Raw genomic sequence first — 23,909 nt, forward strand, 5'->3', positions numbered from 1 at the left:
CAAAAGAAAAAAGCTGAATTGCAGACCCGGGACATAAAGTGTTAATTTTGTAACGAGGAAAGATACTAAGGGGTGGAGGGAGAAACCCAGCTGAACTGTTATCAACAAGAATTTTGACAGCAGATAACACTGAATACTTCAATGAAAGAAGAGAAAAATCTGTTAACTAGCATAATGAGCAGAGTTTCAACATTCAAGAGATCAAACAGTTCTCGCTGGCTTCCCCAGAGAAACACAAAACCACCGTTCTAAATTTGTGTGTGTCTCTGGTGTCGGTAGAAGACACTGATCTTCAACTGGTGAGTTAGGATCCACTAAGGGGTCGTGGCCTGATCCAAAATAGGTGTCACAGGTGTGCTACCACCATGCATATATACATGGTAAAAGTTTGAGAAAAAGATCCCCAAATGCATGTTTGAGTTAAATGAGGGTCCCAGGTCTGAAAAGGTTGAAGATACCTGCTATGAAAGATCAAAACCATATCTGAATGGTCCAGTGCTAATGGAAGCCAGTGCAATAAGAGGACAGTGTGTCACATCAGGGCTGGAGAGACCCTGCTCAGCCGTCAAGTTCAGTGGGTCACCTTTGCCAGTCACACACACTCTGCAAAACCTAACTCACAGATCCAGTTACAGGTAGGTAGCCGTGTTGGTCTGCCATAGTCAAAACAAAATAAAAAACAAATCCTTCCAGTAGCACCTTAGAGAGACCAACTAAGTTTGTTATTGGTATGAGCTTTCGTATCTGAAGAAGTGTGCATGCTCATGCCAATAACAAACTTAGTTGGTCTATAAGGTGCTACTGGAAGGAATTTATTTTTTATTATTTTGTTTCTAACTCACAGAGTTATTGTGGAAATAACGCTGGCTTTGAGCAACTTGGGATAGAAATGCAAAAAATTAAGAAACAATGAAATGAATAATAGAGAAAATTAAAGGAAGCATGCTCCTGGATGAAAGAAGAGTGTGTGTGTGTGTGTGTGTGTGTGTGTGAGAGAGAGAGAGAGAGAGAGAGAGAGAGAGAGAGAGAGAGAGAGAGAGATTGAGAGAGAGTACACACACAGTTCTTAACTCACACATGGCTGGGAAAAGCAAACAGCCTTCATACCTTCTTTTGACATACACATCACTGTAAAAATGCATACCATGTACCAAACAAGGATATTTTTAGCCTCATGGAATATTTGACTACAGCCAAATAATAGATCATCAATTGATTGCCCCAGCCTATGACCTTGTCTGCCTTTCAGAGGTAAAAAGCTAGAACAGCAGGGTTTAATCAATAAACTGGTTTGTAATCTATCAAAGGCTCTTTAAAAAAAAAAGCACAGTTAAGGATCTAAAAACAGGAGTGTGGATTTTGGTTCAGCCTTATTGGTTTTACTCATATGCAAATTTAATCAATCAGATAGACTTGAGATTTCTATAAACTGGGCGACAGCTCAAAAGACATACTCAGGGAGGAGAGAGAAAGCAGATAAACACCACTTGAACAAGAGATTAGAAAAGGGCTTAAAAACCTTTGATCCATCCGCTGTGAGCAGCAATTGTAAAGACAATGCCTTCGTATGTCTTAAATTCTCTTGTCGCTGTTGCCAACCTTGTTGTCCCATTGCGTTGAGAAGGCGTTGCATCCTCTGTGACGGAAGATGCATCACCGCCAAGAATCCCAACCAGAACCCAGGGCTGCCTGGAGGAAGGGGAAAAGCAGACTTGTGATGCAGAAATGGAACACCCTGTTCACATCTGAACCTCAAATTCATTCAGATATTCAGTGTCCAGCATCGTCTGAAGGCCAAGTCCTGCTCCAAGAATTTGCAATCAAAATATACAACGCTCTCTCGGAAAAACACCCGCTTCCAGGGAAGTGGGACACCAGAAGAAATCCTCTAAAGTTTAGCTTAACAGTGGAGGTAGCTAATTCACACTGCCGTGACGGACCTGCAGCTAGCTTTGAGAAATTCTGATTAAGCAACGAAGCACCATAACTGCAAAGACCGACAGAGCCTAGCAGCTATTCTGCAGGCAACCTGTGGCCTTAGTCCACCAAATACATACAGCAGGCACCTGGAACTGAATAGAATTCATCTTGATCGGCAAGAATACAGGCAAAGTCTCCACTGAGCTTGCACCCAGTTATCTCAGAAGGGGAAAATGGGACCAGCTTATCAGGCAGAAGGCAAACTCTGTCCTTAAAACAACACAACAGCAGCGACAAAAAGGTAACAGGGGCTTCTGAGTTTTGATAGTTTCAAAACTGCACGCCGCATCCTTTAAATACGGGCACAGGTTTTCAGCTTTGATGTCATTTGCTTTGGGGACAAACCTTCAGAGGAATGTGGAAGGCAAAAAAACTTCTTGCATGAATTGCCAAGCACAAAAGGGGAGGGGATAACTCTGTTAGATTGGACAGCAGTACAACAGTTAGGGAAAGGGGCCAGGAGCTGTCCATGGTGGCAATGTTAAGTTTTCCAACAGAACCATTTTCTGAAGGAGCTCACTGCTACATGCACCAAGTGCAAGCATGCTCTCTCTTTTGCACCATGTGACACAGGTTAATAGACCTAAAAAGAGTTTGCTGGGACACCCTATGCTTAGATATCCCTAGAACCTTGTTTTAAACACCACAGAATTTCTGGTTCCTTGCACTCTCATCAAAATGCCAAGACTATCAAAAATATATAAGGGAGAACACTATTCAGTTCAACTGGCAAGTTCCACAGGCACTGAACGTGGGGTTTTTTTAGCCCCTGTGTACCAAACCAAAGTATCCATATTGCCTATGGAAGAAAACGGGATTTGTGAGCCATCAAAAAAAGTCACCTCACTGCTTCTTAACCTTGTAGGGTTTCATTTGCTGGCAAACATGACAACCCAGGTTATTTTCGTTTCCTTCCATTTCCCCTTCTTTGGAAACCACCACGTGCACGCACAACACTGAACCCAGGATGGGGAACATTTGGCCTTCCAGAGGTTGCTTAACTACAACTCCCATCAGCCCTAAGAAGCACTGCCAACGGTCAGAGCTGATGGGAGTTGCAGTTTGGCTTCCTCTGGAGAGCCAGAAGTTTCCCCACCGCCACTAAAGCAAGACTACAATGAACAGCCAGCTAATCCTAGTTGCCAAGTTAGTGTTAACAGGCCATGCTTAGGAAACAAGCACAACTGAAACAAACAGCAAATAATAATAATAATAATAATAATAATAATAATAATAATAATAATAATAATACAGTGGTACCTCAGGTTACATACGTTTCAGGTTACATACGCTTCAGGTTACAGACTCCGCTAAGCCAGAAATAGTGCTTCAGGTTAAGAACTTTGCTTCAGGATGAGAACAGAAATCGGGCTCCGGTGGTGTGACAGCAGGAGGGGGCCCCATTAGCTAAAGTGGTGCTTCAGGTTAAGAACAGTTTCAGGTTAAGTACAGACCTCTGGAACGAATTAAGTACTTAACCTGAGGTACCACTGTAATAATAATAATTATTATTATTATTTATTTATACCCCGCCCTCCCCAGCCAAGACCGGGCTCAGGGCGGCTAACAACCAATAATAAAAACAAGTTGATTAAAATACAATTTAAAAGATTAAGCTACAACATTAAAACATTAGGGTGCAATCTCTTTGGATATACACATCCAAACAATCATAGCACGATAATTATCTAATCCGGGGGGGGGGGAATATGGAGGTCATATCTGTGTAGCCCCCACAGCACAGGGCACCAGGATGCCCTACACATTTGCAGAATTGCACGCATGAAAGTAAGAAGCCACATTTACAAAGTTACCTGTATTGCAGGTGCAGGACGTATTTGCTGTGCAGCAGGTTCTTGAGGAAGAGCCGGGTCTCCAAGGTCAAACTCTTTGCTGCAGAATCCCCTACTGCCATGGCTACTACGTGGCCCAGAGATTGGTGGGCAAGAAATTCCCTCAATCTGCGGCTCTCATCAACAAGGAGGTGGGTGTCAAAGCGTTCAGCAGCCACTACCTGGGCTGTGCCTGCATCCACTATCCGGACATTGAGGCCCCGACTACTCCAGCGCTTCTCAAAAGTGTACCGGCCATACCGAAGTCCGCCCGGGTACAAGGTTTTGGCCAAAAGCGTCCAGGACCGAGGCTTCCTTCCGTGCAACTCGAGAATGCCACCTCTGCCCACTCCCATGAATTTTCTGCCATAGCCCTCCACGTCGGCTTCGTCGGTGGCTTTCCCATAGAGAGAAATAGTGGCCTTGGAATGGTATGGGCGGCATTCGGAGCCCACGTACAGTGCCCCGCCATCCTCAAGAAGGATGCTGCGAGCTCGTAAGGTGATGGCTTCCTCCGGATCATCTGCAAATACTAAGATCCCTGGAAGGGAAGCACAAAGAGAGACAACAATTTTCTCAGATTTGTGATCTGGCGCAGCATACTGCAGTGCAGAGGTGATGAATCTACAACCTTCCAGACATCCCAAGACTACAAATCCCATCATCTCTGACCATTGGGCCACACTGTCCGGAGCTGATGGGAGCCCAATAGCACCTGGAGAGCCACAGGTTCCCCACACTTAGGACTCAGCTACATTAGTAAATGGGACGAGGGTGGTGCTGTGGGTCAAAACACAGAGCCTAGGACTTGCCGATTAGGAGGTTGGTGGTTGGAATCCCCGTGATGGGGTGAGCTCCCATTGTTCGGTCCCTGCTCCTGCCAACCTAGCAGTTCGAAAGCACGTCAAAGTGCAAGTAGATAAATAGGTACCACTCCGGCGGGAAGGTAAACGGCGTTTCCGTGCACTGCTCTGGTTCACCAGAAGCGGCTTAGTCATGCTGGCCACATGACCCGGAAGCTGTACGCCGACTCCCTCGGCCAATAAAGCGAGATGAGCGCCGCAACCCCAGAGCTGGTCACGACTGGACCTAATGGTCAGGGGTCCCTTTACCTTACATTAGTAAAGAAAAGGCATTTTATATACATTAGGTGACACCAGATGGCGCTGTGGAGTTCCGTCTGTTGCCAACGTGTTTTCCCGCTTTGCGCTTTACAGCGCGTTTTCCTAAAATACTTTTTTGATGTGTCTAGATCCAGACTTGGTGTAATGGCTAAGCAACAGATTGGCCAGTCCCCAGTTAGAATCTCACCCATGCCAATTTACTAGGTGGCCCCCCAGGAAGTCACTCCCTCAGTCTCAGACCCCGACATCTGCAATATTGATGATAATAAGGACTAGAGGAGGATCGGGCTCAGGAGTAAGTTCTAAACTGCAGCAGCAGGTCAGACTATAAAACATCCCCATGTGTATTGTTCAAAGAACAGAGGATGGGGAAAGATAATTGACAGGAATCACATTCAGGTGCAAAACTTTCCAACACCAAAAGAGCCTAAAATATATTTGTGGTATCAGCTTACATCACAATAATGAGCCACAAAACATCCCCAATCTGCTGTTTGATGTGACAAACTAACACAGCCATTCCTCCACTGTACAGTAGAATCTGTACTCTAATATTAGGTTCACTGGGCAATAGTACAATCCCCTCTTGGTTCTAATGTAGCTCTATGCAACCTCCAGCATCAACATGCCAAATGCCTCCAAGTACCAGCAGCTGGGGAGCAGGAAAAGGCAGCTTTTTCCCGCTCCCCAGCTGCTGGTACTTTGCATGTTGATGCTGGAGGTTGCACAGAGCTACATTAGAACCAAGAGGTGATTGTACTATTGCCCACTGTGGTTTCTCAGCCTCACCCAGAGGGCCACTGGGTGGAGGAAAAGGATGCTGTGCTCAGCAGGTCATTGGTCTGATTCAGCAGGGCTCCTCTGATATTCTTATTGATGTAATTAATGTCAACACTTAATTGATTCAGATTGCATTTTATGCACCAAAATGCACAAAAATATGCCCTGAACATAGGAGAACAATGCTTTTGCCCTTTTAAAAAATTGCAAATATAACAAGGTCACAAGAACTGGAGAATGTTAAAGGGCAACCAACCCCCAACCCCCATTCAATTTATGTCACTGGAAAGCTGAGAATTGATTGTTTGATTGATTGATTGATTGATTGATTGAATGAATGACTGGCTGGTTTTATTGCAATGATGTCCCACTTCCCCTAACCCCAAGGGGCTTAATGCTATATACATGCTTCTCCCCCCTCCTCATTTAATCCCCTCAACAACCCTGTGAGGCAGGTTAGGTTGAGAGGCATAATAATAATAATAATAATAATAATAATAATAATAATAATAATAACATTATTATTAAATATGACCGAGTAGGTTTTTGAACCTTGTCTCAAGGGGCCTAGTCTTACATTCTGACTCCTACACTTCACTGTTTCTCAGCCTCTTTCCTCTGTCTTTAATTCCAAGTTACTTGCACTTGGTGCATAAAATGCAATCTGAATCAATTAGATGCAGTAATCAAGGTATTCGGTCAATACAAATGCAGAGAGCTTTTTACAGCCAAGCAAATAAATAGTCATGAGATCAGACAGCAGCACCTATTCAAGTTTAAAGGTAAAGGTAAAGGGACCCCTGACCATTAGGTCCAGTCGTGTCCGGCTCTGGGGTTGCGGTGCTCATCTCGCTTTACTGGCCGAGGGAGCCGGCGTACAGCTTCCGGGTCATGTGGCCAGCATGACTAAGCCGCTTCTGGCGAACCAGAGCAGCGCACGGAAACACCGTTTACCTTCCCCCTGGAGCGGTACCTATTTATCTACTTGCACTTTGACGTGCTTTGGAACTGCTAGGTTGGCAGGAGCAGGGACCGAGCAACGGGAGCTCACCCCGTCGTGGGGATTTGAACCACCAACCTTCTGATCGGCAAGTCCTAGGCTCTGTGGTTTAGGTTTAACCCACAGTGCCACCTGCACTATTCAAGTTAAATACAGAAATCAGAGAATACACACCTGAACTTAAACTGGTATGGGTTTTCCTACATGGGATTTGGCCCCTTGGAGTTCTGTGGGGATTGAGTCCAAGGTTAAATGGCACAGGATCGGGCGCAGCTTGAGCACCCGCAAACAAACACCTCCCTCCCCACCGCCAGCTTTTCCCCTCGAGGTTAAGAGCCTGCTGCCCGCGCAAAAGCCTCTCCTCCTTACCTCCTTCCTGGATGAGCAGCGAGTGGAAAGTGGCCGAGCTCTCCAAGCGCAGAGCCGCCCCTCGGCCCACGACGGCAGCGTGGCTGCTGTTATGTCCCGGACGCCACGGGGTGAGGTGCGCGGCGGGCGGCAGGCAGGAGCTCCCTGCAGAAAGGAAGAGAGAAAAAGACCCCCAGGCTTCCATCCATCCTAGGCACGCTTCCCAGGGAGCAAGCGCTCCCGCCCCAAGCCCGGCGTGCAAGAGCTCAGCCCTCGACTGAGAGAGAGAGCGCGACCGTGGAAGGAAGCAATCGAGGACCCACCTGCCTGCGCGCTGCGGCTCCGCTCAGGGATCGGGCGCTGTAGCGACGACCAGACCGCTGCTACCTGCAGTCTCCGGAAGGAGCAGCGCCCCGGGCTGTTGCGCTCAGCCCAGCCTGACCCCTCCAAGCGGATCCCGGCACCTGCTGGAAGAACAAGCCGGCCGGGGCGCCGCCGGAGGAAACGCGCGTCCGCACCGTCGAGGTTCCTAACTTGTTGCAGCGATTGGGACGCGCGCCCCCTTCTCTGTTTCTCCAATCAACCGTCGGCCGCACGCAAGAATCCCAGTCAAGGCGAGCCCGGATTTCGCACAGACGCGCTTGCCGCGGGAGAAGGCGGTGTCAAGCAGCACGTGGCCGCGCAAGCCGGCTCGCGATCCTGAGCCGCGCCGTTCCTTACCTCGCCTTTGCAGTCTGCCTTCTCGTCCAACAATCTCTGCAAGAACTTCGTTATTGTCGTCATGATGATTGCAAAGGACAAGTTCTCCCTTCCGAGCACACACCACAGACCACGCGCTCTCTCACACACACGCACATACATGCACACACGCGCGCACACACGGGAACCGGGCTGCTCGGTCTCCCTTCTCCCCTCGGCGTACAGGTTTACAAGCATCTCTAACTCCCTGCATTTCCACCGACAGCAGCGCCTCCTGGTGGCGATTTGAAGGGAAAAAAGCCTTCGAGAAAGTCCATCATCACGTACCTTACCTCTGCGCTCTCGGCAGAAAAGCGCACAACGCTTTTATTGAACCCTTTGGTAACAGAAGAAGCGAGGTTTTTTCTCCCCGTTCCCACCCAGCGCTCTGTTTTAGTTGGACGGTCTGAGCTGGTGGCGATCCTCTTTTTTCCCCCAGAAGCAATTAAGAGAAGCGACGTGGATTATTTAGAGACATCTATATTTTTAGACGGCTCTGGAGAGGGACAGAGAGAGGCGCGCTCGGGAACCCAGAGGCTTTCCTTCTCCTTTGAGCGCTCCGCTGCCCGGCTTTTTTTTTTTCCTGCCCGGCCACCAGCCTCGCTATTTATAGGCGATCTCGGAGCCGCGCTGTTTACACCAGCTGAGCGCTTGGCTCCTCCCCGGCCCGTGACGCCGCTTCGCATTCTGGACATACCGCGCGGCTGTTGGCGCCGAGTTGCCAAGAAAGGGGGGCGAGAGCAAACCCCGAAAAAAACAGGGGGAGGGAGAGCACCGCGCGGATCGCGATCTCTCTTCCTCCTAGTCGATCGCTGGACTTTCCCTGGAAGCGAATCGCCTCCCCCCCCCCTTTCCCGGTGTCCTTGGCTGCTACTCAGTTGCTCGGAAGCGAACTGGTTCAGGTCCAAGTCTGCGCAAACTTGGAGAGCGTTCGGAGCGAGGACTCCCCGGGATCCGCACCCCTGGGCGCCTCTTCTTCCAAGCAGCCCAGAAACCACACGTGCCTTTTCCCAAAAGCGACGCGTCGCCTTCCTTTTGCGCTGGAAATGTGAGCACGGGAGCTATGCGCTTCCAAAGGGGGCTTGCGCGCAGGTTTGCGCTATCGCGCCTGCCTGGGAGAGGGGACTCAAGTGTCAAGGAACCAGCGACAGGTGCCACGCGACAGCCACGGACCCTCTCGCCTGCCATGCAAGCGGCACCGGATGAGATTTCCCTTCCTTTATGCTAGGTATCTTCAACCTTTTCAGACCCAGGGCTCGCCTGCAACCCAAACGTGCATCTGGACGCTCATTTCTTAATTGTTTATTTGTATTTAACCACATATTGGCATGGTGGCGATGCTCCCGGCGCAACGCACCTTGAAGCAGGGGGTCATAGAATGAGAGAATTGTAGAGTTGGAAGGGACCCCGAGGGTCATCTAGTCCAACCCCCTGCAGTGCAGGAATCTAAACCAAAGCATCCACGCCATGACAGATGGCCATCCAACCTCTGCTTTAAAACCTTCAAGGAAGGAGAGTCCACCACGTCCCAAGAGAGACAGTTCCGCTGTCGGAACAGCTCTTACCGTCAGAAAGTTCCCCCCTGATGTTTCGTCGGAATCTCCTTTCTTGAAGCCTTGGGTTCCAGTCCTGCCTTCCAGAGCAGGAGAAAACAAGCTTGTTCCCTTTTCCAGCCCTTGAGATATTTGAAGATGGCTATCTGATCGTCCCTTTCCCAACCCACCAGTTGAAGAGCAGTTCTCTCTGCACAACTATGAAAGGGGCAGGAGCCCCTGGCCAAATTTGGATGGGCTCACCCCTTCCTTCTTTGTATCATGGGTTCTGAAATAAACACCCACGTAGTAGCCGTTCTCCCAAATTTCAGCGGCGCTCTGTGAGACACTAACATTTGCTGCCCCCCCCATGCCCCATCAACATCATTGTTGCAGCGCCCCCTGCACCCAGGGCAGTCAAACTGCCCATGCGACCCTAAAATTGCCTCTGACTCACAAGCTGGGAATGCAAGTCCCATTGTGCTTAACAGTGATTAATCAAGACCAGCTTCAGATTAGAGAGGACCTTTCTCAAGTGCCACCCCCACCCTCCTGGTAGCCTTATCCAGCAAAGAGCAGCATCACTCCACAGCTGTCAACTTTTCCCTTTTCTTGCGAGGAATCCTATTCGGAATAAGGGAATTTCCCTTTTAAAAAGGGAAACGTTGACAGCTATGCATCACTCTGATCCAGCACTAGGTGTCTGCATCTGTGAGCCACCATTTTAATTTCCCACAATGCCCCACCACTGGAATGCTATGGCAGGGGCATTGTGGGAAATTAAAACAGCAGTTCTGCTTTGACTCAGCCGCTTGTTGCGAGGGGAAGGGTGGGGCTGTCCATGCTGGGTGCTGATACTCAACCTGGACTTAATCCCAAATCACAGAATTGTAGAGTTGGAAGGGGCCCTGTGGATCATCTATTCCAACCCCCGAATATGCCTCTGTCCTGTACAGGGATCAAATGCTCAACCTTGGCTTTATCAGCACCATGCTTTAACCAACTGAACTATCCAGGCTTGTTAGTGTGCCCAGGAAATACAGTCCTGGTTTAACTGTACCAAGCTCAAGAAAGAGATCAAAGAGGGCAGTTGGCTCAGGATGCCCATAGGAAAGGCAAAAGAGCTACAGAATCAATCAGCCTCTTTCCCCAAAGGTGTCATGCAGGGGGTGGGGAACTGGACCATTGCTCAGTGGTTAGAGCACATGCCTTTCCAGGTAGGGTTCCCAGCCTGAAATCCATCTGTGCTGTTGCCTGTCAGTGTAGATGCCTCTGAGCTAGGTGGACCAATGGTCTGACTCAGTACAGTGCAGCTTCCTGTGTTTCTACGAATTTCTGTTACTCCTTATAATGAGACAGGATGTACCGTTTCTTACAGATGCTTATCAAACCTGAGATACAGACACACCCACAGTGGAAAATGCAATGTCTGCTGGCAGTGGGAGGGCTGTATGTAGCGAGACATACATGATAATAATTTGTACTAACATTTTGTTCTTTCTTCCAGAATTAAATTACCCAACTGACCACAGAGGAGGGCTTGTTGTTTTCACCCACAATGTACACACACTCGTTCTTCATGTTACCACACTGGTTTTGCAGAATCGTGTAGCCACAGGTCCCGATCCTATGCAAATCTTCCTGGGAGCTGCTGACATCCAGCCCAATGGTTGCCATGAATTTGATTTTGAATTGATTTTAGAATGTTGTGTTACTTTTATTGTTGTTAGCCGCTCTGAGCCCGGCTTCGGCTGGGGAGGGCGGGATATAAATTATTATTATTATTATTATTATTATTATTATTATTATTATTATCCAAGAGACAATGGAGTGTGCCTCCAGGGATGAAGTCAAACCGCTGGAGAATCACAGCACCTGCTGTGGCTGCAGATACCAGTAACTCATCACTGCTGCCTCTAGTGTTGTTTTTGTTACGTTAGCAGCAGCCAGGTGGCCCTTCCAAGGCGCAAGACTCTGCAGTGTGTTTGGAGCTCCTGGGCTACCCAGATGACAAGACCCCTCTCTCGGCCTTGCTGATGTGGTCCAAAGGAAAGCAGAAGAATTATATTTTAATATTCAACCAACCAATTATATTACCTTCATTAGAGGGCTGTTTTCCCCACATTGCCAAATTAACTTCAGAGATTCGTAAGGACTGCCTTCTGGCATCAGACCAAAGTTTCATCTAGCCCAGGATTCCAACACTGACTGGCAAGATTCCCCTGGGAATCCCACAAAAGCAGATGCATGACCTCGCTGCCTTGTATTGAGCGATATACTGCCTCTGGTAATGGATGTTCCACTAAACCATCATGGCTAACAGCTGCTGATTGACCAATGTACCATGGAGTCCTATTATCAGGTAAAAAGGTAAAGGACCCCTGGATGGTTAAGTCCAGTCAAAGGTGACTATGAGGTGCGGCACTCATCTCGCTTTACAGGCCAAGGGAGCAGGCGTTTGACAACTTTCCAGGTCATGTGGCCAGCATGACTAAACCGCTTCTGGCGCAAAGGAATACAGTGGTATCTCAGGTTACAGACGGTTCAGGTTACAGACTCCACTAACCCAGAAATAGTACCTCGGGTTAAGAACTTTGCTGCAGGATGAGAACAGAAATTGTGCAGAGGCAGCGGGAGGCCCCATTAGCTAAAGTGGTACCTCAGGTTAAGAACAGTTTCAGGTTAGGAACAGACCTCCGGAACGAATTAAGTTCTTAACCCGAGGTACCACTGTACCATGACGGAAACCAGAATGCATGGAAACGCCGTTTACCTTCCCGCCAGAGCAGAACCTCCAGGTATAAGCTGGATTGTCAATTCACATGATCCCTGACCACAAGCCATGTTAGCTGGACTGATGGGGAAGCTGGGAGAGTCTACCGCATCTGGAGACCTCACAAGTTAACATATATAATATTTATTCTCAGGCACATGTGTATAAGGGTTGCAGCCTAAGCTATAAATCAAGGTGCCTGGTTCAAATGGATGCAAAGTAGCCATTGGGCTCACTCCCAGCCTCACCTCTGCAGTGATAATACTGACCATAGCTGTCAACTTACAGATTTGAAAATAAGCAACCAGCAGCCTCGAAAATAAGGGATCAGCAGCCAAAATAAGGGATTTTCCAGGCACAGGTATGTTCAACTTCTGAGCCCCTCCAAGCCAAAGGCAGAAAGCCCAGCCACCAGCCAAACAAAGCCTCAAGCGGTGGTTCCCACAGCGCAGCAACCCAGCAAAGGGGATGCAGCAAGGAAAACCACCGTCACCTCTCCGCTGGGAAGCGCTGAGCAAAGGCGAGTCACCAGGCAACACAGCTGATTTGATCAGCACAAGGCATGCAAGCTCCACCCCCCCAGTCGTTCTTAGACTCCTTACTGGGTGAGCAACGTAGCCAAGCAACACAGTTGGAGCCTCCCTCCTCCCTGGCCGGCAGGGAGGGAGGGAGAGGAGCTGCTTCCTTTGAAACCCGGGAAATTTAAGGAACATCATCAATAAGGGACAGCAGCGGGACACAGCGCTGGGATAAGGGAGTTTCCCGCCAAATAAGGGACGGTTGACAGCTATGGTACTGACCCGCCTCTGAGGGCTGTTGTAAAGTCACCAGGCCAATGCATGGAGAGTGCTTTGAACACTCAAGTGCAATGATGAACTCACAAGCAGGTTTCGAGCTATGAGCAAGAGCGGTAATTAGATGATAATTCAGTTTGACTATGATTTAATAGCTAGAAGGTGGGGTGCAGCAGAATGGGAGAAACAAGAACTCCATGGGAAAAGGGGTGGGAAGTCGATAAGGTTAAGAGAAAAGACTAGATTGTATTTTGATGGTATATGTTAAAAAATGTTGAAACAATAAAATATAATTGGGGGGGGCACTCAAAAGAGCACTATATAAATGCTAACAATTAGCAGGACTTCCCCGCCCCAAACTGTACGCTCCAGTATGGAGTACTTGCCCCCACAGAGCAGGGGTGTGGAACCTTCCAGCATCCCATGGGCCAACTAGGGCAGGTGGGCGAGACCACGCACTTGTCAGTCATCTGATGACAGCATTCATAAGCTGAAATCCTGCTTTCTAAGCAGGGTTGAGCTGTGCATGGAGTTCTCTAGGGTGATCTCCCTCAGGATTGAAACCCCCCCTCCCATCAGCTGATGGATGGAGTGGGTTCGATCCTGCTTTCTGCAGACGTTGGGTTATGGCACCTCACCCCCCAAAATGCCCTGATTATGAATTACATATTGGGACCATGAATTTGATTAGTTAATTATGCATTGTATACAGTGGTACCTCAGGTTACATACGTTTCAGGTTACATACGCTTCAGGTTACATACTCCACTAACCCAGAAATAGTACCTCGGGTTAAGAACTTTGCTTCAGGATGAGAACAGAAATTGTGCGGCGGCGGCGCGGCAGCAGCAGGAGGCCCCATTAGCTAAAGTGGTGCTTCAGGTCAAGAACGGTTTCAGGTTAAGAACGGATCTCCGAAACGAATTAAGTACTTAACCCGAGGTACCACTGTATATGAAAAAGACCTTCCCACCTCCCTTTTAAGGTTATAAACCTGCTGCCAATAAATTTCAGCGGGGTCCCCAAATTCTTGAATGCTGAGATTCTCTTTGCTCTGGACAATTTCACATAATCTCTGTCACGTCATGTCACACACACACCTTTACAACTTAAACCAGGGGCGGAAATCCACCTGCAGGCCTGGGGACTGAATGTGGCCCTCAGAGCTCTCTAACCGGCCCTTAAGACTCCTCCCCCTCACCAATCCTGCTCCACACCATCCTTGAGTGTTGTTGCCTAGCTGGATGGTGCAGTTTGATTGCTCCCCTTGCTTTCCTGGACAGATGAATGTGTGTGGAACCTTCTTACTTTTGCTTGGCTGTATCGGTTGCCCCCTTGGCCAACCCACTACAGTCGTACCTTGGAAGTCGAACGGAATCTGTTCCAGAGGTCTGTTTGACTTCCAAAATGTTCGAAAACCAAATCGCTGCTTCTGATTGGCCACAGGAAGCTCCTGCGGGCAATCAGAAGCCGTGGAAGCACCGTCAGACATTTGGGTTCCAAAAGAACGTTCATAAACCGGAACAATCACTTCTGGGTTTGTGGCGTTCGGAAGCCAAAACGTCCAAGTTCCAGGGCATTCATTGCTCCACCAGCCTCGGACCTTTAAAAAAATTGGCACCCAATGGAAAGCCAACCGATGCTCGGTTGGATCATCCAACATTGTGGAATGGTATCCATGGATGTTCTCCCCAACTGATCCCTGGGATGGATGCCCAACCAGGCTTCTTGGGGAAAACCTGGCTGATCACCTAGTCATTAATCTGGATTCTTTCACACTCAGAACTGAGGTGTGAAAATGGTTCCTTACCCCATGACTTAAACACACCTAATCTTTAATAGCTGCAGTGGCATAAGCTAACACAAGGACAGGGAAAGCATGTGGCCCTCCAGACCTCTCTGACTGGCCCTTGAGACTCTCCATAGGCCACACACCCCTTGAGTGTTTTTGCCTAGCCAGGAGGTGCCCTTGAACTCTGCTAACACCACCTGAGTGCCTGGATGGATAGGCAGGGAAACTAGCCCACTGTACAAAGGTAAGGCTTACAGTCATTGCTTCATCAACCCGGGTCCTTCCAAAGTGTTTGTCCCCCATGGAAAGTCCAGTTATTAGTGGTCTTTGGTTAATCATGCCCATTCATTTCAATAGGTCTACTCTGAGCAGGACTAGCATTGGATGCAACCCCAAACACGGCTTCTCAGCACAATCCAGTTTATGTTTACCCAGCCGTTGCTCGGAATTTTCATGATTTTCCAACATTGTGGAATAGTGTCGCTTCTTAGGAAAAGCAGGTCAATGTTTACCTAATCATTCACCTGAATTATTTCATAATCCTTTATTTATCTTTGAGTTTGATGGCTATTTAAAGACATGGGAAATCTAAAGTCCCCGAAATCATTATATTTTGCAGCACACACTCAACCAATCATGTTTACTGATAAGTCACCCCCCACAAATGTCAATAGGGCTTCCTCCTGAGTAAATGCACACATAATTGCAGTCTCGGACCACTTCTGATGCACTTAGTATATGCATAATCTTACTATTTTCATGTTGCTTTTATAATACCTAGTGTATTGTCTGAACCAGCAATGTTTCTGGATTCCTCAATTCTTTGGGAAGATAAAATAAAAAGCCTCCACACACACACACACACACACACACACACACACACACACACACACCACCCAACTATCTAAAGAGGAACAGCCCTAGAAAAGCTTGGGCACATGATTTTCTTGGTTTTATAAACTGACTATGAATGTTAGCACTGAAATTACAAGCGGCACAGAGGAACGCCACTCCCTAATTTTCATTGGTTTTGTTTTTTACACCAATCTTCTTAGCTATTGGTTTATTAGGCTACAGAATATGATATGGCTGAAAGTGGGAGATGAAACGATGACTTGGACTTAGGCAGTGTTTTTTTCTGGGGGGAAGCAGAGGTAGCATACCCCTAAACATTTTGTGAAACTAAGTTTGGCCTCATTGAGGGGCAGTATTTCAGTATGAGTAGGAAAATGATAGTACCCCTAAACATATATATATATTTTAAAAAAAGCACTGGACTTAGGATAGGGAGCGCTTCCTTTCTACCCGTAATTCAGGGTGGGCGAATATGTCAGTTCCAATTTATTTCACAGTTTCTTATTTTTCCAGACTTAAATTGGATTCTCCAATACTTTCACATCACTTTGCAATTTTTCCCCTTAAAAGAAATCCTCATAAAAATTCATTAGAATTTCTCCTAATACTCTACACACATTCTTGCGAAGCAACTTCCCCCTAATATGTGGTTCTGTATGTTATTTTCAGTGATATGTGCATTTATATGCACACTTTATCCTAGCAAATGCATCACTTGACCGGATAACCGCTTTGCAAAATTCACAGAAGTGCAGAAAGAGGGCTGTGTTTTGGTTCTCACATTATTTCAGAAAGTGCAAAGTAAGTTCACATCTAAGTACAGACTGTATGGAGTTTCTCCCCCATCAGTATCCATAATTCGAGTGTCAATCTGGTGTTGGTGTCTCATCATAAGAACCACCAATGGGCATGGTTTTCAGAGAAACTAAAGCTCTAAGATGCTTCCGACAATGCAATTCAAACATTTTTTTTTCTTTCCAAAATCTGGAAAGAAATATCATGCAGAGATGCGTGGCCCTTTCTTTTCTCTCTAGTCCACTCCCTCCTGACGGCTGTCCTGTTTCCTCCTATTTGCCCAGATGGAGGAAGGAAGAACTAGTCACTTTTCACTGATGAATGAGGTTCACAGGGATCAAGTCAGTAACCCTGCAAATTTGACATTTCACAGAATATTCTCTCTTTGTGTGTTTTGCATTAGGAAGTCCCCTTTAAGATGTGCAACCCAATAGCATTCAAATGATAAGCCACTGAGTTTGTTTGGACTACAGTGGTACCTCAGGTTACAGACACTTCGGGTTACAGACGCTTCAGGTTACAGACTCCGCTAACCCAGAAATATTACCTCGGGTTAAGAACTTTGCTTCAGGATGAGAACAGAAATCGTGCTCCGGCGGTGCAGTGGCAGAGGGAGGCCCCATTAGCTAAAGTGGTACCTCGGGTTAAGGACGGATTCAGGTTCAGAACGGACCTCCAGAAGGAATTAAGTTCTTAACCCGAGGTACCACTGTACATCTTTAGTAGGGATAAGGGAGATTCAGTTCGAACTTAACAAATTAACGTTTTCCGAAACAATACACAAAATGAAACACAGCCCCTCTTTTGAAATCCACACTGAATTTTGCAGTGCAGTTCTCTAGCCACATTAACGTGTGTCCAAAAATGCATGTACTATATGGTACAGTGTGCGTATAACTGCATATACCGGTGAAACGAACATACAAAAATGTTGATTGTATTAAGGGGAAAATGGGTTTGCCAAATGCATGCATCAATCAGGCAAAATTGCAGATAAGAATTGCATGTGAGAAATTCACACCCCAAAATGCCGATGGATTTTTGTGAGGACGTTGGGTAGGGGGTTGCAAATTGATGTTGAAACATGGAGAACTGGTTGGACAAATGAACAACTGAGACCAGGTTGACATATTAGCTTATACCTTCTCTCAAGTAAGTGTCGCTAAGATTCAGCTTTCCCACACTTTCTGCCCTGACCAGGCATCTGTTTGACAAGGGAGCACATGGTATTAGGAGCCATGTGTGGCTGGGTCTGCAGAATTCTGTATCATTAAGTATCCAAACAAACCCCTGTGTTGCAAAGAGAACGTCAACAATGTCTAGGCAACACGATGACCATATACATATGTATTATATAATCTTTATAGAATTCCTTCAAATCATAAAAAGTTCAAAATGAAATCTTTAGTCTCAAAGTCTCTGAAAATCTTTAAATGAAGTGAGGTACCAAACTTTGTACGGTGCAAGACAAGCTGTGAAGCTTTGTGTATTCAACAATGATGTCCAACACTGAACAGTAATTCCGGATATTGATGTCAGGGAACTGCCATTGGTGCCGGAGGGAGAGAGCAAAAGCCAGAGGGATTCCAGAGAGCGTCCAGGGATCGGGAGAAGCAGCCCATCTTCTGTGGAAGAGAATCAGCATAGCACCAGTGGAGAAGGGGGGCAGATGGGGGAAGCGGCGAGGCAGTCTCATGACTCCTTGCCTGGGACCAGCGGGGAGAATAGGGGTCCTCCATTGCCCACGCCCTCCTTGCGCAGAAGGCTTTCGCGCAGAGAGAGTAGGAGGAGACTAGGCGTCAAAGAGCTTCTTTGCTGGAAGAAGTTTAAGAAACGCCCACTGACGGATTCTGCCAGCGATTGAGTCAGCCACGGGTGAGTGGCTGTCCGGACAGGAAAGGTTCACTTTGGCAAGCCACCCAGGTGTTTGCACCCAGCCGGGGAGATAGACACCTGCTTACGCACAAGCAACCCCTAGAACCATTACAATTGACTACTGTTTCGTAGAATTCTTCGTCAGCGTGGTGGGTGGATATAGAATGCTTCATAAACCCATCTTATTTCGAATGAATGACTACATTGTTACATGAGCACTGTTCCACAGCATTTGATATTTTCATTTACAGTATATACATTTATATACATTCCACCGTATAGTTTAGTACCTTACTTCATTTAAAGATTTTCAGAGACTTTGAGACTAAAGATTTCATTTTGAACTTTTTATGATTTGAAGGAATTCTCTAAAGATTATCTACTACGTATGTATATGGTCATCGTGTTGCCTAGACATTGTTGAATTCTAGATCATGGCAGAAACCGTATGACCCGGAAAATACCAGTTGCCAGGGAACAACAGTAGGGGAGAGCTGTTGCCTTCATGCTCTGCTTGTGAGCTTCCCAAAGGAATCTGTTTGGCCATAGCAGGGGGGAAATGCTTACCCTCTGCTCTGATCCACCAGAGGCCTTTTCACAATTGGGCAAATTCATGGAGGACAAAATCTATCAGCAGGCATTGGCCATTGCAATTAAACTGAGCCGCCATGCTCAGGGAATAGGACGTTGCATTAGCATGGTCCTTTAGCCGGATCCAGCCAGGTTTTTCTTATGTTTTCTTGGCCTGGTGATAGCTAGGCCAATAGTGAGCCAAATACCAGAACTGTGCCTTTGAAATCTGGCCAGTAGATTATTCTTTTCAGATTTCACAATGGTTCAGTCTTTAAGAAGACACAAAATCTGCCTTTAATTGTCATGCCCTACAGCTAGAAATTGCAATTTGCAGGGGGGGCTGGGGGAGATAACCAGGTTTCCCAACTGCATAAATTCCCCATCCGGCAACTTACAAAAAGCCAAATGAATAGGAAGTGTGTTTTGCTCCTTGATAAATATCTGGGTCATGTTTGCATCATACATTTAAAGGGCTGTGATACCCCTTTAAGTAGTCACGGCTTCACCCAAAGAATTCTGGGAGCTGTAGTTTGTTAAGGGTGCTAGGCATTGTTAGGAAGAGACTGCTTTTCCACTCGGCATCCTTAACAAACTACAGCACCCAGAATTCTTCAGAAATGAAACAGGGACCCTCTGATCTGAATCTCACTTCAGCCAGGAACTCACTAGATAGGCAAGCTGGTTTCTCTCAGCCTCACTCTTCCCCCGCCAAATCAGCAAATTGAGAATAATGATCATAGCTGTCAGATTTGAAAATAAGGAATCAGCAGCCTTGAAATTAAGGGATCAGCAGCCTCACCTGTCCCAGGGACAGTCTACGGGATATCTAACAATCCGGGATAGCAGCAGGAAGCAGCGGGAAACGGTGCTGGAATAAGGGAATTTCCCACAAAAAAGGGAAGGTTGACAGCTATGATAATGATACCATTATATGTTGCAGGGTGTTTGTTAAATGCTTTGAACACCTGAAAATATCATATACAGTGGTACCTCTGGTTAAGTACTTAATTCGTTCCGGAGGTCTGTTCTTAACCTGAAACTGTTCTTAACCTGAAGCACCACTTTAGCTAATGGGGCCTCCCGCTGTTGCCACCATGTGATTTCTGTTCTCATCCTGAAGCAAAATTCTTAATCCAAGGTACTATTTCTGGATTAGCGGAGTCTGTAACCTGAAGCGTATGTAATCTGAAGCGTATGTAACCCGAGGTACCACGGTAATGCTAAGTATTATTGGAACCTTCAAGCCCAGATCCAAAAGTTGGAGCTTGGACCAATGTTTTTGCCAAGAAATAAAAGCTAAGTGCCCTGTTAAGGGGAGTGGGGGGAAATAGAAAGTGAGAGGAGAATAATCAGAAAAAAGGAGGAATCAGATTTCACACATTCACAGAAAAAGAAAAGAAAAATGAGGCCCTATTTTGCAGATAAGAATTAAAGAGAGCTCCCCCTCTGCACAGCGATCTTCTCTAAGAAAAGACTTAAGATAGACAGATTTATGCAGATATTTAAGTGCTGCAATCTCACTTTAACCAACAGAGGCCGCCTTTACACACTGATCACCTCCCTAATGCCTTCCCTATTGATCTTATCATGGAAACAATTTTGCACCAGGGATCATCAATACGCTCTGTGTGTATTCCACTTAAATCAAATTCATAAAATGGCAACTTTAGATGTAAATGACATTTTGGATGCAAGCGCTTTGTCAGGGGAAAACAGGTTAATGAATGCCAACAATACAGTAAGCCAGAAACTTACACACATTTAACTTGTGCGCATTCAGCCTTGCCTGCTTGGCAAAATATGTATAAGACTAGGGTTTTTTCCCTTAAAAATAATGTCAAAAATTGGGGGGCGTCTTATACATGGATAGCCATCTCTCCCCCCCCCATTTTGTTAAACTGGAGTCCCCCAAAATAGGGGGCGTCTTATACATGGGGGCGTCTTATAGACGGAAAAAATACGGTAATTTAAAAAAAATTAAAAAGGGGATGGAAAGCAAGTGGACATCTAGAATAGAAGACTTTGGCAATCTCACCCACCATTGCACCCAATGTGTTTTGACTATACGTGATTTTGGCTTTAGGTGCGATCCCCAGAACGTAACCTCCATGCAATATTTCCCTCTATCTATAATGTCCAGGCATGGAGTGCCCTTCCAAACAGCAAAAAGGGCACACTCTCCACATAGACCAGGGAGGTATCAGCAGGCTTGGGGAAAGGGGAACTCAAGTTTTGCGGGGGGGGGGGGGACCTTTTAGAAAGTGCTCTAACAATCAATGGCGCTTCCGAAAGAACCCTGGGAATTGTAGCTCTTTGAGGGGAAGAGGTGTCTCATATCAACACTCAGCGCCCATAACTAACTACAGTTCCCAGGATTCTTTGGAGGAAACCATGGCTGTTTAAAGTGGTATGATTCTGCTTTAAATATGTCAGTTTGCATTTCTTAGTACAGAAAGTATTGATCTGATGTGTAGAGATCTTCCCTATTCTAATTAATACAAGAGGGTTCTGGAAGCTTCTCTATGTGAAAGAAAGAAGCAGAAGGTTCCTGGTGTTTGGATTTATTCCTTCAGAGAAGCTGAGTGCAGCTGGCTTAAACTGGTTATCTCTTTCTGTTAAGGCAGGGGTCAGCAAACTTTTACAGCAGGGAGCTGGTCCACTGTCCCTCAGACCTGGTGGGGGACCGGACTATATTTTGAAGGGGGGGAATGAATGAATTCCTATGCCCCACAAATAACCCAGAGATCCATTTTAAATAAAAGGACACATTCTACTCATGTAAAAACAAGCTGATTCCCAGACTGTCCGCAGGCCAGATTTAGAAGGCAATTGGGCTGGATCCGGCCCCCGGGCCTTAGTTTGCCTACCCATGACTCAAGGTCATGCTGACTATAAAAGTAGGACCAGAAGGAGCCTGGTTTTCACTTTCTCTTTCTATCTCTTCTGGTGTGGTGTTCTGTACATAGTATGCTTAGTGTTGAGGTTAGACTTATTATAAGTTATTGTGAGTTGAAGCTAAGTCAGCTGCAACTGGATTTCTTATGGACAGTGCCAATCCTGAATGTATTGGATTTGTGACCATTATGCTCATTTGTCTTCAGTAGCAGTAAAGCTCTGCTGGATGAAATACAATTACCTCTGGTCTATTTTTGGGGATCCTGCAACATGTGTAAGTTGTTACTCTGCTAATTATACATTGGAATCTACTTCAGATCATACTGAGTAGAATTCAGTGACAAAAATGTATGGTGCAGATGGGGACTTCATGTGGCTCTCAGAATGGCTGAAAAGGTTCACACAAAGAGCTAGATCATGCTACAAACTCCACCCATTTTGGTTCTGGCCCCACCCACCATCAGCTGTGGCTCCACCCACCATCCAAGATGGTCTCTGTGTGGTTTTCCCACAAGTCAATGGCCCTTCACAAAGTAGCCGCCCCCCACCCTTGCAGCAGAGGAACATGCACAATCTCTTTGCACACCTACCATTTTGTTTCGCTTCAGGCTTAGCCAGATGTTTCTTTTTTTCGGGCATCCGGTTCCTTGAGGGCATCTTGGAGGGATTCATTTCGACCGCCACTCCCACATTTCTCAGCAGCCAATGGACCCAGTGTAAGAACGAAGGCTTTACTTTGGAATGCAAGAGTTTGTGAGGATTCAGTTGGATTTGGGGTGGGTCATCTGGATGGTCACAGCTCTGGTGCTGAATGAGAGCAGAAGCCAAGCTAGGCCCGAAAGCTTTCACCAAAACATATTGGGAAAACTTCAGGAGCAGATCACACGTTCCTCGCTCGACCGCCATCTTCGCCGTCAAGTTCTGACTTGTTAACAACTGCATTTGCTCCTCACGACTTAGAGGGCTGTTACTTCTGAGTGGGTCCATGAATTTAGAAGATTCAGGGACCTCTGGGAGAATCCTCTGAAACAGCTCCTTATAATCTGTATCCCATAAAGAACTGTTTGGATTCAGGCTATTTTCTGAAACAATCATAAATATCGTAAGAACTCTGTTTCTGGTACTTCTTCATTGCCCCTAAAATATTTATTTCTCCAATAGGTTATCACAAGATTCATTTGACCACATGCAGCTGTATTTAAAATGCACACCATTGACATACACTCTCAGGACCCAGAATAACTTTTAGGTGTGTTTTCTCCCAGTATATAAATATAATAAATGAATACGCACCTCCCTGTTCTGTAAGAGAAGCTCAGGAAGGTTCACTGAGGTCCAGCTTCAAGGGCCTTCTGCGTGGTTCCCTCCCTGCAAGAAATGAGGTTACAGGGAACCAGGCAGAGGGTCTTCTCAGTAGTGGCACCCGCCCTCTGGAATGCCCTCCCAGCAGATGCCAAGGAAATAAACAACTATCTGAATTTTAGAAGACATCTGAAGGCAGCCCTGTTTAGGGAAATTTTTAATGAGAGCCAGCATGGTGTAGTGGTTAAGAGCGGTAGTCTCGTAATCTGGGGAACCGGGTTCACGTCTCCACTCCTCCACATGCAGCTGCTGGGTGACCTTGGGCCAGTCACGCTTCTCTGAAGTCTCTCAGCCCCACTCACCTCACAGAGTGTTTGTTGTGGGGGAGGAAGGGAAAGGAGAATGTTAGCCGCTTTGAGACTCCTTAAAGGGAGTGAAAAGCGGGATATCAAATCCAAACTCTTCTTCTTAATGTTGGATGTTTTATCGTGTTTTTAATATTCTGTTGGGAGCCATCCAGAGTGGCTGGGGAAACGCTCATGAAATAAGGCACCAAGGAGATCCCTGATGGATCAGGTCAACGGCCCATCAAGTCAGACAGCCGCAAGGACACAGATGTGGAATCTCAAGCTCAGATGTGGGCCTCTGGATCTCTCTATTTGGCCCAGTCCACACTCTCTATTGTCATGCTACACCCCTTAGTGGCCCATTGTGTACCCTCCTCAAGTATTTTTAGCTGGCTGGACTGTGTTCTTGCAGTGTGAAAATACCTCACGCTTGTCTGGATGGAAGACAAAGTGATTGGGGTGGTTGTATGTGGAAACCTCTGACTTTTTCTGTACAAACTAAAGGTTCATTCCTGTTGCTCACTTCTGCCTCTGGTTCCTCCCAGCACTGGCATGTGGCCCCCAGGAGGGTTGC

At 46.7% G+C, this 23,909-nt stretch overlaps 2 protein-coding genes across 4 annotated transcripts in view; both read right to left on the minus strand.

The window, feature by feature from the left end:
* Window positions 1–8,105, minus strand: part of CEMIP (cell migration inducing hyaluronidase 1) — a 167,372-nt gene extending 159,267 nt beyond the window's left edge. The window contains exon 1 of the mRNA XM_081171030.1: window positions 8,091–8,105. The gene's annotated coding sequence lies outside the window, so the exon portion shown is untranslated. The remainder of the gene's footprint in view (window positions 1–8,090) is intronic.
* LOC308573758 (cell surface hyaluronidase CEMIP2-like) overlaps window positions 1–23,909 on the minus strand; it is a 100,213-nt gene that overhangs the window by 70,304 nt on the left and 6,000 nt on the right. For all 3 annotated transcript variants that reach the window (XM_081171014.1, XM_081171015.1, XM_081171016.1), the window contains 4 exons: window positions 22,277–22,768; window positions 7,086–7,229; window positions 3,795–4,353; window positions 1,520–1,689 (listed from right to left, as the gene is read on the minus strand). In XM_081171014.1, coding sequence (XP_081027140.1) covers window positions 1,520–1,689; window positions 3,795–4,353; window positions 7,086–7,229; window positions 22,277–22,768 — 1,365 coding nt within the window. The remainder of the gene's footprint in view (window positions 1–1,519; window positions 1,690–3,794; window positions 4,354–7,085; window positions 7,230–22,276; window positions 22,769–23,909) is intronic.

The sequence above is a fragment of the Podarcis bocagei genome (assembly GCF_964188305.1).
Source record: "Podarcis bocagei genome assembly, chromosome: 14".
NCBI lineage: Eukaryota > Metazoa > Chordata > Lepidosauria > Squamata > Lacertidae > Podarcis > Podarcis bocagei.